At 47.5% G+C, this 14,423-nt stretch overlaps 1 protein-coding gene across 1 annotated transcript in view; it reads left to right on the top strand.

Moving 5' to 3' along the window:
- EFHD1 (EF-hand domain family member D1) overlaps positions 1-9,020 on the top strand; it is a 46,101-nt gene extending 37,081 nt beyond the window's left edge. Inside the window, exon 4 of the mRNA XM_066346113.1 lies at positions 7,816-9,020. Coding sequence (XP_066202210.1) covers positions 7,816-7,950 — 135 coding nt within the window. The 3' untranslated portion in view covers positions 7,951-9,020. The remainder of the gene's footprint in view (positions 1-7,815) is intronic.
- Positions 9,021-14,423: the final 5,403 nt, after the last annotated feature.

Genomic DNA, 14,423 nt, shown 5'->3' on the forward strand with positions numbered 1-14,423 from the left:
AAATTTTTTGAACGTGTTGTGTTTATAGGTCTGCCTCCCCACCCAGACTCAAAGGCAGAGGTGTGTTATCTTAGTAATTACAGTGCCTGGCACGTAATGGCCCTCAATAAACATTTGCATGAATGACGAATGAAGGGAATCATCCCTGGCGTTTGGGAGAGGGCCATAAAGGAGCTGCCGATTCTGACAGATGTGCAGAGATGAATGGGGACTCACCTTGTAATCAAGGAAGGGCAGGCGTTGAAGCCGTGGGAACATGGGAACGGCAGGAGCAGAGGCCCCACGGGATGGCGGGGCAGGTGTGTCTGTAGGCTGGTCCTTCTCCACACTGGAAGCAGTTGGACAGGGAGTTCTGGGCTCCGCTAGAGTTCAGGCTTTCCCCGGCCTTTTGGCCACCAGAACCATCTGCAGGTCAGCTTCCCGGGCCCCGCCCAGCTCCACCTGGGATTTCTCGAGGGTGGGGCCCGGGAAGCATGGGCTTGAATGGACTTTCAGTGCAGAGCCACGGTAGGAAAGCATAGCTGCTGGCCCGGGGGGTCCTCAGAGGAGCTGGCACAATCAGCGGTGGCCGCTACAGGCACCACTTGCCTAGAGCAAGGCTTCCATAGATTCTGGAGAATTGTAGGTCCAGTGACGGTAGGGACAGTGAAGCCGGGGAAGAGGTGGGATGAATCCCCAATTCCCCAGAACTCTCGGCATTGATGACCACTGGTTGGCCTAGCAGAGCTTGTAGAGCTATGTGGAGAGGGGTTGGTGACATATTTGGTTAAAATTTTTTTTTTTTTTGTATTTTTCTGAAGCTGGAAACGGGGAGAGACAGTCAGACAGACTCCCGCATGTGCCCAACCGGGCATGCCCACCAGGGGGCGATGCTCTGCCCACCAGGGGGCGATGCTCTGCCCCTCTGGGGCGTCGCTCTGTTGCAACCAGAGCCACTCTAGCGCCTGGGGCAGAGGCCAAGGAGCCATCCCCAGCGCCCAGGCCATCTTTGCTCCAATGGAGCCTTGGCTGCGGGAGGAGAAGAGAGAGACAGAGAGGAAGGAAGGGGGGAGGAGTGGAGAAGCAGATGGGCACTTCTCCTGTGTGCCCTGGCCGGGAATCGAACCCGGGACTTCTGCACGCCAGGCTGACGCTCTACCACTGAGCCAACCAGCCAGGGCCATATTTGGTTAAATTTTTATTGATTGATTTTAGAGAGAGGAAGGGAGAGAAAAAGGGAGAAAAACATTGATTTGTTGTTCCACTGATTTATGCACTCATTGGTTGAATTTTGTATGTGCTCTGACCAGGGATGGAACCCACAACCTTGGTATATAGGGACAACCCTAACCAACTGAGCTACCCAGCCAGAGTGGGGCTGGTGATATTTTTTTTCCATTAAGACATTCCAATGGGAATGATATAAGGAGGAAAAGTTATAAACTGGGTTTGGGAATGAAGTCTAAGATGACTTCAGCCAAAAGGAAGACATAGCCCTTCATTTAAAGGGCACACTGTTGGTTGCAAATCGTTCTTGTTCACATCTTGTTGGACAGAAGTTGGCCGCACCTGGCTGCACTGGGGGCTGCCAAATGCCTTTTTCCCTGGGGTTCTGTGTGCACAGCTGTATTCTGCTACTCAGGAAAATAGTGAGGGTCATAGAATCATCTCTTCCGCACGTGTCCATTGCTGAACCAACTGGCAAGCTGGGCTATCATTACCCTGCTTGGGCTTTCTCTGCTGGAGCCTGGAGTTGGGGCGGTGGTCAGTTTCCCCTAGACCTCTGGGCCATGGGGACAGTCTCACAGGAAGAAAGAATGAAGGAAATGAGTGCTTCATGAACACCCAACTGCACAGACCTTCTATCTTCACGAGATTCAAGGTGAAACTGTGAACTAGAGAAGACTGGCCACTGGTCAGCCACGTGATGACTGGACCGTGGGGGAGGACATCTCAGGGGTCTAAGGAAACCCTGAGGAAAATGCTATTTTCAAGGACAGGAGCAATCTTAAGAAGAGATTAAACCAGCCTGGCCTGCTGGCTCAGCAGTAGAGCATCGGCCCGGCATGTGGAAGTCCCACGTTCAATTCCCGGCCAGGGCACACAGGAGAGGCACCCATCTGCTTCTCCACCCTTCCCCCTCTCCTTTCTCTCTCTGTCTCTCTCTTCTCCTCCTACAGCCAAGGCTCCATTGGAGCAAAGTTGGCCTGGGTGCTGAGGATGGCTCCAAGGCCTCCACCTCAGGTGCTAGAATGGTTCCAGTCGCAATGGAGCAACGCCCCAGATGGGCAGAGCATCGCCCCCTGGTGGGCATGCCGGGTGGATCCCAGTCATCAGGCACATGCAGGAGTCTGTCTGTCTGCCTCCCTGCTTCTCACTTCAGAAAAATACAAAAGAGAGAGAGAGAGATATTAAGCCAGAGGAAGCCAGAGCAGGTCTTGGGTATGGCAAGTGGGTCAGTGGAGATATGAGACCAGGCTGACCATGGCGGGCAGACTGTAGTTGGGTCAGAGGTGAGTGGGAAGTGGGGAAGCAGAGCCCTGATGGCTGACTTGCCCAGCTGGTGGGCTGCCAGAGGAGGCCTGGACAACGTGGGGATGGCAGCACTTTGGATTTGGGTTTTTGGGGTTTTTTTTTTAAGCCTCAACATGATAGATGTTGGCATGATTGTGGGGTCCAGGGAGAAGGAAACATGAGGGCAGAGTGGGGTGATTGATGGCATGAGGACTTGGAAGTCATAGAGTCGAGAGAAGAGGTAGACTTGTATGGTGGAGAAGAAGGACCCCAAGTGAAGGAACTGCAAGGGACCCCAACCCTCCTCTGACCTGGCCAGGAATGGTGAGTCCGTGGGGTGGTTAACTAACAGGTGAGGGTTGATGATGGGTCAGACGCTCTGCTGAGCATTCCAGAGGCAGGTGCTGTCGTCCCACTTTACAGATGAGGAAATTGAGGCCTAGACAGTAGTTTGTTGGTAAATGTTTAGCAGCTGGCTCTCTGAACAAAGGCCTAAGTTTATTATAAATTTTACTGATATGAAGAATAAGGCCCTGGCCGTTTGGCTCAGTGGTAGAGCGTCGGCCTGGCATGCAGGAGTCCGAGTTCAATTCCCGGCCAGGGCACACAGGAGAAGCACCCATCTGCTTCTCCACCCCTCCCCCTCTCCTTCCTCTCTGTCTCTCCTGCAGCCAAGGCTCCATTGGAGCAAAGTTGGCCCAGGCACTGAGGACGGCTCTGTGGCCTCTGCCTCAGGCACTAGAATGGCTCTGGCTACAACAGAGCAACGCCCCAGATGGGCAGAGCATCGCCCCCTGGTGGGCATGCCGGGTGGATCCCAGTCAGGTGCATGCGGGAGTCTGTCTGATTGCCTCCCCGTTTCCAACTTCAGAAAAATACAAAAAAAAAAAAAGAATATGTAGCACACAATTGATCGATAATAGGAACATACACAACTTTGTCACTTGCACAGAGCCTGTTGGTCCTCCAAGAATGGCTCCTTGGCTTTGGCTCAACTCCTGTAGCCAGGCTCTAGTTCCATCATGAATGCTGGTTGATGCTGTGTTTAAGTTGAGTTCTAAGAGAAAGGGAAAGGGCACACATCTCAGAGCTTCATTTATTCTTCAGCTATGCAAGCAACTTCTTTGCTGAATTTGATAACAGTTTTCAAATATTGGAAGAACATCCGCTCTCTCTTTCTCTCTTTTTCTTTTTTAAGTGAGGGGGGGGGGAGATAGTGAGATAGACTCCCACATGTGCCCCAACTGGGATCTACCTGACAACCCTCGTCTGGGGATGATGCTTGAATCAACAGAGCTATCCTCAGCACCTGGGACCAACACTGGAACCAATCGAGCCACTGGCTGTAGGAGGGAAAAAGAGAGAGAAGGGGGAGGGGGAGAGGGTGGGGAGAGAAGGAGATGGTCACTTCTTTTGTGTGCCCTGTCCAGGAATTGAACCCAGGACGTCCATACACTGGCCAATGCTCTACCCACTGAGCCACCATCCAGGGCCTGGATATATAGCACACTCCAACTTAGAATTCTTACCATAATCAAGGAAGAGCCGGCAAAGAGGAGAGGTGTAAGAGTGAGACAAGGGGCCTGGCCATTCAAAATTTCAGCCAGGTGGTGAGAAGGTTGACCGTGAGCAGGTCCCACCCTGGTCTCTGGGGACTCTGACGGAGGGAGCCAGGCATGAGAACCTGGGGGCCAGAGGCTGATGAGAAGCTGTGAGGACAATGCAGGGGCTCGAGTGCCTAAGGAAATCCTGGGAGATTTGGGAAATATAATTTCCTATTCCTTCCCTCCAGAGCTTCTGATGCAGAAAGAGCAAAAGAACCATAACGCTCCCTGGTCATGTTTTCGAGGGCATTTGTCTGCAGAAACAGGCCCCGGTGTAGTATACAGAGAATTTAGGAAAAAAATTTAAAAGGATATAATAATTTTTCCCTGAGTTGCAAGACTCTGCTTTGGGCTACATTGAGTGTAACAGGGTGAAGATCAGAGTGGACTAACGAGCGTGGTAGGAAGAGGCCAGTCTCAGCTGCAGCACGGGGGAGCGTGGACCAGACACGGACTCGTGAGTCACCCAGACGGGGAAGCAGCCAGTTATAGAGAAACGAGAGAAACCGAGAGACGGTGACACAGGAACGGGCGAGTGAAAGTGAATGAAAGCGAATGATACATCAATTTAAAATCCTCAAAAAAACCCCCAACTTAATGAAGGGAATGCTTTTCTGCAAATGTAAGACAGTAAGTGATGAATAGCAGACATTTAGAGAGTTAATTCTGCTCCGCTCCACCTCCTCCAGATACAGGTACGTATTGAGGATTCATTCTTTTCTTTTTCTTATTTAAAGATTTTAGTTATTAATTTTAGAGAGGAGGGTGAAGGTGTGGGAAGCATTAACTCATAGTAGTTGCCTCTCATATGTGCCTTGACCAGGCAAGCCCCGGGTTTTGAACTGGTGACCTCAGTGTTCCAGGTTGACGCTTTATCCACTGTGCCACCGCAGGTCAGACTAATTCTTTAAAAAAAATTTTATTTATTAATTTTAAAGAGGAAGCAGAGAGAGAGAGAGAGAGAGAGAGAAACATCAATTTGTTATTCCACTTATTTATGCATTCTTAGTAGATTCTTGTATGTGTCAAACCCACAACCTTGGCATTGGCATATCGGGATGATGCTCCAACCAACTGAGTTACCTGGCCAGGGTGGGATTAATTCTTCAATGTTATACATTTTTTTCAATGTCATAAAAATAATTCAAACACATTGGAAAAGATTATATGTCACATTCATTCCCTTAGCCATTGTGATTCTGATGACAGAATCTATTAACACATAGAAAAAAATTTATATTAATTTAATAAATGTAGCTGTAAGAATCTTAAAACATTAAGAAATGGAATGCAATGATAACATTTGAAATGTATGTTAAGACTGCAGGGATAACTTTTAAAATGACATAGGTAGATCAAATAAGAAAAATGTAATTTCAGTTAGACATCTCAGAGAGATTTGCTGAACTTTAACATTCATAATAACACATTTTATTTTATTTTACTTTTGATTGATTTTAGGGAAACAGAGGGAGGAAGGGGAAGAGAAAAAGAGAAAGGGAAGCATTCATTTGTTGTTCCACTTAGTTGTGCCTCATTCGTTGGTTGCTTTCCCAGGATGCCCTGACTAGAGATGGAACCTGCAACCGTGGTGGTTTGGAACAAACACTCTAACTGACTGAGCTAACTGGCCAGGACCATAATAATACATTTTAAACGAAACAATATTCTTCAATATGATAAATAATATTTACTTTCCTTATCTTTAAATATCAAGGCATTCTCTAAACGGTAATATTAGCCCTGGCCGGAGAGCTCAGTTGGTGAGAGCATCATCTTGAAGCACAGAGGTTGCCATGCCAGTTCAATCCCCCGTCAGGGCACATACAGGAAGAGGTCAATGTTCTTGTTTCTCTCTCCCCCTCTTCCTCTTTTGCTAAAAATCCATAAATAAACATATGAAAAATTAAAATGAAATAGAAACATTAAATAATGTAGTATGGGTACAGGAATAAACAAACCAGCTAGTACGACAGGATAGACAATAGCACAAGGAGGTCTCCTTCATGTGGGAATTTGGAATATGAAAAAGATCATTTTCAAACTGGTGGGAAAATAATGGGCTATTCAATTACAGGTTTTAAGACAGTTGGCTATCCACTTAGGAAAATGTAGGAAAGTCCTCACTAAAACAAGTTGCAGGTGACTTTAAGAGCTGAGTGTGAAAATAAAACTATAAAAGCATTACAAGAAAATACAGGAAATTGGGTTTAGAACCTTGGGGGTATACAAGGCCTTCTTAAACATGACATAAAATACAAAATTTAGAAAGAAAATGACTGAAAAATTGGTTGCACCAAAATTTAAGAATGTTTGTTGTATGGCTTCAGCTACCTTGAAGTTAAAGATAAAAAATAAAAAGGCGCTGCAAGTTAGCTCAGAGTGTTGTCCAGGAACACCAAGGTTGTGGGTTTGGTCCCCATCAGGGTACATACAGGAAGCAGCCAATGAATGATGCATAGCTAAGTGGATCAACAAATGAATGCTTCTCTCTGTCTCTCTGAAATCAATCAATAAATTTTTAAAAAATACAAAGACTAAGAGACAACAAAGTGGGGATGGCAGGAGGAAAAAAGGGATGGGGAGATGTGGAGGAGGGATAGATGGTGATGGAAGGAGACTTGACTTGGGGTGGTGAACACACATAAACACACATACAGTATACAGATGAGGTAGTGTAGAGTTGTGCACCTGAATCCCATATAATTTTATTAGCCAATATCACTCAATAAATTCAATAAAAATATAAAAACTAGTAGTTTAAGAAAGTAAAAAAAAAAAAAAAAAAGGACAAGAAACTGGTATATAACAGGAAAATATAACAAGGGATTGATACCTAAATGATGTAAAGTAAAAAACCAGCCGACTAGAACAATGAGTAAAGGATACAAATGGGGTAATTCACCAAAGCGGGAAGTAAAAGGTGCCAGGTTTTTTGTTGTTTTTTTTTTTTTTTGTCTATCAGATTGGCAAGAAGGGAAAAGGTTAATTATAAGCCTTGGCAAGGTTGTGGGGGAGTGAGAACCCGTGTCTCATGGGGGTGGCGAGGTAAGTAGGAACAGCTGCTTGGGAGAGAGATTTAGCAGTCTTTATTAAATAACGTGTAAGCCTACCATGTTTGCAAAGCTGACCAAATTGATGAGACATTGGGGGGGTGTAGGAAGCTGTTCTAGAACAGAGAATTTAAGATGAATTTATGACTGAAGAGAAACTTGCTTTTTAAAACATGGCACCAAATCCCATTCACCAATACCAACCAAGAATAGGTAATATTTGGAAGTGAGTTTCGAGAGATCTGTTTAGAGAAAACTAAAGCGTTTTAGTGGGTGACATACAAACCCTGTTGAATAAAAACTCAGGCATTCAGGAAAGATGTATATTGTAAAGAAACCCTTTGCCCCAGGAGGTGATGCAAACCCAATCACAATCCCTGCGGGGAGGTCATTTTGTCTTTGTTCTCCCTAGAACGAAACAGTTGTGCTGCGAAATAAAAAGTAGAGAGTAGAAGTGGGTAATGGGCGGGGACGTTAACCGGTATCCTGGAAAAGAAGGGAAACGGGGAGACTGGCCGGCGACAGCAAACAGAGATTGCATCCTCACCCCCCAGCGGGCCGGAGTCTCGTGGCACAGCTGCGCGTTCCGCTGGGTGGGCGCGCCTCCCCCAAGTCTCTCTTCCCTTCTCTCACTGCGTAGGTCTGTCTCTGCTCTCTCTCCACAGGTTCAAGCCTTGGCCGCTGCCAGTAAGTTCGAAGCTGAGCTGAAAGCCGAGCAGGACGAGCGGAAGCGGGAGGAGGAGAAGAGGAGACTCCGCCGGGCAGCCTTCCGGGAGCTCAAGGCCACTTTTAGCTCATAGAAGAACGTGACCTCTGTCCGCTGTTGTGCCTCACAGATGCCCCAGGGAGAGCTGGCCCGGCATCTCGCCCCAACTGACCCCTCTGGCCCAACCAGCCTCCCCGCTCACTGTTGAGGGTCCTGGGATAGGCCAGCTGGCCCCTTAGCCCCTCCTTCCTGCCCACCTTCCTCTGCCCGTCTCTGTAGCCACAATGTGCCTTTTCCTCTTCCTTACCCTTCCACATCAAAGAGTGGGAATTCCTTGTACAGATACTTCTTTCTTTGGTGGTCCTCAGAGGACATCATCCTGCCCGGAGGGGGGGGGGTACGGGACTGGAATGTTAATGTTGCCCATTTTCTTGGGTAATTCTCTGCACCTCTCTCCTCCCTTTTGATTCCCATCCAGCTACACTGTTTCCATTTGTAGCCTGATTCTGCCCGCTGCCTTTGTATCTTCACCTGCCCTTTGATGGTGCTGAGGTTTAAGGCAGGTCAGGCTGGACTACAGCCTGTCCCCTCTCCAACAGGGGGCATGGCATGCTGCTGAGATAGCACAAAATCGTGGAAAGATAAGTCTGCCTTTTCCCCATCGCCTCTCTCCTGTCCCCTAGCCTTCCCCCCAGATCCACCCTCTTCGTCCCCTCTTCATTCATCTCATCCCATTCCAGCCTTTTCCCTACTCTTAAACTTACTGTAATAACAGAAGAATAACTAGAAGTAATTAATGAGTAAAAGAATTCCTGTTAACTCTGACTCTATGCAAATTATATTACATTAGATCCCTGACATTCCCAAGTGACAAATCAAGAGCCTTTTAAAATCCCAAAGGTCCTGTGCATCTTCATCACGTGGAAAGTTTCCAAATTGCCCCCCCCCCCCCACAGGTGGCGAAGCTGTTCTTACCTCCAGCACAGATTTTCATGATACGAGTTCTTGGGATTGCACACAAATGGCAGGGGTTTGTTGGATTTTTAAAAAAATAATTCCTTACATATTTATTCTCTTTTGTAACTGCTGTCTTTACAATAAAGAAAACACCTGCATTTCTACCTATACCTGTTTCTTTTTAAAATAAACTGTGCAAATAGACTTTGCCACCACGTCATTGTGCTTCTCGTTTTCTTTGGATTGGGGGGAAGAGGAGAGTGTTCTCGGTGGGGGCCATGTCCACCAGGCTTCTGTTGGTCACTGGGTCCCTGGAGTCAAGTTAGAAATGGTAACTAGAGCCCTGGCCGGGTAGCTCGATTGGTTAAAGCGTCGTCCAGATACACCAAGGTCAAGGTCATGGGTTTGATCCCTGGTCAGGGCACATATAAGAATCAACCAATGAATGCATAAATAAGTGGAATAAATTGATGTTTCACTTTCTCTCTCCCAAAAATCAATTAAAAAAAAATCTATCAATATGGGCACATCAGTTGTAACAAGTGTAGCAAACTAATATAAGATGTCAATAGGGAAAACTGGAGGGGGAGTAAGGAGAGAAGTTCTGGGAACTCAGTACTTCCTGCTAAGTTCTTCTGTCAACCCAAAACTGCTCTAAAAAAAATAAAGTCTATTGCCTGACCTGTGGTGGCGCAGTGGATAAAGCGTCGACCTGGAATGCTGAGGTCGCCGGTTCAAAACCCTGGGATTACCTGGTCAAGGCACATATGGGAGTTGATGCTTCCTGCTCCTCCCCTCCTCTCTCTCTCTCTCTCTCTCTCTCTCTCTCTCTCCTCCTTCTCTCCTCTCTAAAATGAATAAAGTCTAAAAAAAAAATAAAGTCTATTCATTAAAAAAATAAAGGAAAGAAAGGAGACAATAGTGTAATCATTTCAAACATTCATTTGCTTCCCTGTTCGACTAGGCCTATGCGAGAATTAAAAACTCTTGATTGTGATGGTAGAAAATGTTTAACACAAGAGAATGTAAGGCAAAAAAAGGACAAACATTGGGCCATGTAGCTACAAAGACCAGGGACGGCACTTCTTCGTCACAGAGCCCCACAGGTGTTCTTCCATGTCTCTCACCCACAGTCTCCATCTTCCCTCCTGATGGCCGTGGCCTTCATTTGTCCTTCCCCGAGTGTCTCCAGTGGTTTCCCTGCCCTTGTTTTGCTCTGATTGTCACCTTGCAGCTAGAATAATCCTTATAAATTGCAAACTGTTCCTAACATCCCCTTTCAATTTTGGGGGCCCACACTTTCAGAATCTGGCCCTTGCTTACCTCTCCTGCCCCCTCCCTCGCCCCTCCCTCCTCCCTTCTCGCCTTCCCAACCCTGCAGTCCAGGTAAATGTGACACCAGCAGTTCCTAGAAAGTGCCACTGCTCCAGGCTTTCGCACATGTTGTTTTCTCTGCTGGCACTTCCTCCCTCTCTTCCCCTAGTAAACTACTCCTCATCGTTTATGACTCAGCTTGGCGATTATCTCCAGGAAGATTTTTAAAAATTAAATTTATCGGGGCAACATTGGTTCATAAGATGATATGTACAATTCTATAATATACATCATCTGTATATTACATTGTATGTTCATCATCTAAAGTTTAGTCTTCTCCTGTCACCACTAATTTGACCCCTTTGACCCTCTTCAACTCCCCACCCCACACCTCATCCCCTCTGGTAACCGCCATACTGTTGTCTCTGATTGCTGTTGTTGTCTGCTATGTTGTCTGTTGCTTGCTTTCTGTTTTATATCCCACCTATGAGTGAAAGCATAAAGTTCTTGTCATTTTCTATCTGACTTATTTTGCTTAGCATGATACTATCAAGATCCATCCGTGTTGTTGCAAATGGCAGTATTTCATCTTATCTTATAGTTGAGTAGTATTCTATAGTATATATGTAACACATTTTCTTTTTTTGTTTTTGTTTGTTTTTACAGAGACAGACAGAGAGAGTCAGAGAGAGGGATAGACAAGGACAGACAGACAGGAACGGAGAGAGATGAGAAGCATCAATCATTAGTTTTTCGTTGCGCATTGCGACACCTTAGTTGTTCATTGATTGCTTTCTCATACGTGCCTTGACCGCGGGTCTTCAGCAGACCGAGTAACCCCTTGCTTGAGCCAGCAACCTTGGGCTCAAGCTGGTGAGCTTTTGCTCAAACCAGATGATCCCTTGCTCAAGCTGGAGACCTTGGGGTCTCGAACCTGGGTCTTCCACATCCCAGTCCGACGCTCTATCCACTGCGCCACTGCCCAGTTAGGCAGATTTTCTTTATTCAATAATCCATCGAAGGACACTTAGGTTGTTGCCATGTCTTGGCTATTATGATATTGCTGCAATAAACACAGGGGTGCATATATCTTTATGAATAAATGTTTTCAATTTTTTTTGATAGATACCCAGAAGAGGGATTGCTAGGTCTTATGGTAGCTCTATTCTTAATTCTTTTGGGCACTTCTGTACTGTTTTCAGGAAGCTTTTTTTTTTTTTTTTTCATTTTTCTGAAGCTGGAAACAGGGAGAGACAGACAGACTCCCACATGCGCCCGACCAGGATCCACCCAGCACGCCCACCAGGGGCGAAGCTCTGCCCACCAGGGGGCGATGCTCTGCCCATCCTGGGCTTCGCCATCTTGCGACCAGAGCCACTCTAGCGCCTGAGGCAGAGGCCACAGAGCCATCCCCAGCACCCGGGCCATCTTTGCTCCAATGGAGCCTTGGCTGTGGGAGGGGAAGAGAGAGACAGAGAGGAAAGCGCAGCGGAGGGGTGGAGAAGCAGATGGGCGCTTCTCCTGTGTGCCCTGGCCGGGAATTGAACCCGGGTCCTCCGCACGCTAGGCCGACGCTCTACCGCTGAGCCAACCGGCCAGGGCAGGAAGCTTTCTTGATGCGCCCAGACTAGGAACTCCGTCTTGCCCTCTGCAGTAGGACAGGCACACTGTCCGGCGTGTGGCAGGGACCTCTTGCATGCTTGTTTTATAAGGATGTCCAGATTTATTGGAGCAGACAGAGATAGGCAAGGGAGGGCCACCACCACTGAGTCAGGGGACTTCTAAGTACCCTGACCTGAGAGTCTGGCCTGAGGGGACATCTCTGAAAGTAAGGACAGCAGAGCTTGTGGGGACATCATTCTCTCTGGAAAAGTGATGTGTCCACCCTCCAGAGGCCTTCCTTCCACTGAGCAGTAGGGAAAACCAACCAACCAACCAGCTCTGCCTTTGCCCCACGGCTGTGTGATGATGTAATGGGATTTGGAGTCAGACACTAGGCTGGTAACTAGTCTCGTTGAGCCTCAGCCTCCACACCTGTCCAATGGGAATCATGACTGTCTCACTGGCAGATTCTACGCCAGGTATTTATGTATTTATTTATTTATTTAAGGAAAGGCAGACTGTCACACGCAGCACCTCGTCTGGGAGTGTCTGAAGTCTCGGAAGCTAGACTAGCCGACATTCCCCTACAAATGGACCTCAAGAGCTTGTTTGGAGGTTGTAGCAGGGGAGCGCAGCGACTCCCATCCGCTTGACCAGAGGAGAGCCCCCTCCTCTAAAGGGGAAGGTCCTCCTCTCCCAGCACTCAGCTTTGAGAGGGACGCACATGGAGTGGTGAGGGGACTACCCGCCTCGCCAGCCAGATCAGCCGAATCAACCCCGGTGACCAATGGGATGACAGATGTCTCAGCCAGATCACCCTCACATCCTGCCTGGCATAGATTTAGTGCTCAGGACATATCGGTCCCCTGTCTGTCTTCCACTCCTGCAATTCTGTTTCTGTCTGAGCCCTGGGTCTCTAAAGTCACATGCCAGGGATCCCAAGCCAGGGCGGCTCGGAAACCCTCAGTCCTGGCTGCGGCTTTGGCCCCAAGCCCAGATGCCCACTTGCTCAGTGTCTCTGTTCTTCGGAGGGCCCTTTACCTACCAGCCTGGGGAGATTTCTGCGGATCTGCTAACTCACCTGTCACGCCTCCCGCAGCCGGCACTTGCTGAGCCCGCCCAGCTTGATCACGTGACCCGGCCCCTGGGGCCTTCCCTGCTCAGATTTCTCCTTGCTGACCCTCCCATTGCGGGCCAGATTCTGACGGCGTGCTGAGAGTGGGAAGAGGTAGTAGCTGGACTGCTCCTCTTCTGTAAAGGGAGGCGGGCTCTGCCTCCCACCAAGAGTTTTATTCTGCCTGAACATGAAAAGTACTTCTGATGCAGGCCTGTCACAGTCACGTAAGAGTGGCAGATATCCGTTGCTGAGACAGTCATGAGCTTTGACCAGGGGTTTTACTTCTGCAAATTTACCCCATAGGGAAATATAAATACGAACAAGGGTATATTTAAAAGGCTATTCACTACTGCATTATCTATAATAGCAAAAACCCTGGAAACAACCAGGATGTCTAACAGCAGGGGATTGACTGACTATATTACAGTGTATCCACATAAATAAACTCTGTAGATAGCCATTAAAAGAAAGTGTAGAGAACTCAAAGACATATTGTTTCTTATAAGAAGGCCAGGAGCAGAGCAGAGCAGAGCAGAACACCTAAGCAGGCATAGCAATGCTTGGGCTTTGTTTTTATTTGTTCTACATGAGAGGTATGAAGCCATGTCTCTACCCGTGGAGTCTATGCTGCGTGGGGTCAGTGACCAAGTGGATTTGGGGCCAAGAGAATGCAGAAGCACACTATACTTGTTTTTGCATACAACATTTTGGGGAAAGCCACACAACAAACTGTCAACAGTGGGCTACCTGAGGGGGAGACTCTGAGGGTCCTGGGTAGATATGGGGGGATTTAAAATTTTTTTCTTTATATGTTTCTGAACTCTAACAAATTTTAAATCTCAAATATATACTGCTTTTTTTATTTTTAATTTTTTTACAGGGACAGAGAGAGAGAGTCAGATAGAGGAATAGTGACAGACAGGAACGGAGAGAGATGAGAAGCATCAATCATCAGTTTTTCATTGCAACACCGTAGTTGTTCATTGATTGCTTTCTCATATGTGCCATGACTGTGGGCCTTCAGCAGACTGAGTAACCCCCTGCTCGAGCCAGTGACCTTGGGTCCATGTTAGTGAGCTTTTTGCTCAAGCCAGATGAACCCGCGCTCAAGCTGGCAACCCCAGGGTCTCAAACCCGGGTCCTTCCGCATCCCAGTTCGATGCTCTATCCACTGCGCCACCGCCTGGTCAGGCTATGCTGCTTTTTAATCTATCTATCTATCTATCTATCTATCTATCTATCTATCTATCTATCTATCTATTTAGAGAGCAAGACAAAGACAGAAGCAGGAAAGGAGAGAGATGAGAAGCATCAACTCGTAGTTGCAGCACTTTAGTTGTTCATTGATTGCTTTCTCGTATGTGCTTTGACCACAGGGCTCCAGCTGAACCAGTGACCTCTTGTTCAAGCCAACGATCTTGGGCTTCAAGCCAGTGACCTTTGGGGTCATGTCTATGATCACACTCAAGCCAGTGAGCCTGTGCTCAAGCCAGCTACCTCGGAGTTTCAAACCTTGGGCCCTCAGTGTCCCAGGTCAACGCTCCATCCTCTACACCACCACCAGTCAGGTGCTTTAC

Source organism: Saccopteryx leptura, chromosome 7, assembly GCF_036850995.1.
Source record: "Saccopteryx leptura isolate mSacLep1 chromosome 7, mSacLep1_pri_phased_curated, whole genome shotgun sequence".
NCBI lineage: Eukaryota > Metazoa > Chordata > Mammalia > Chiroptera > Emballonuridae > Saccopteryx > Saccopteryx leptura.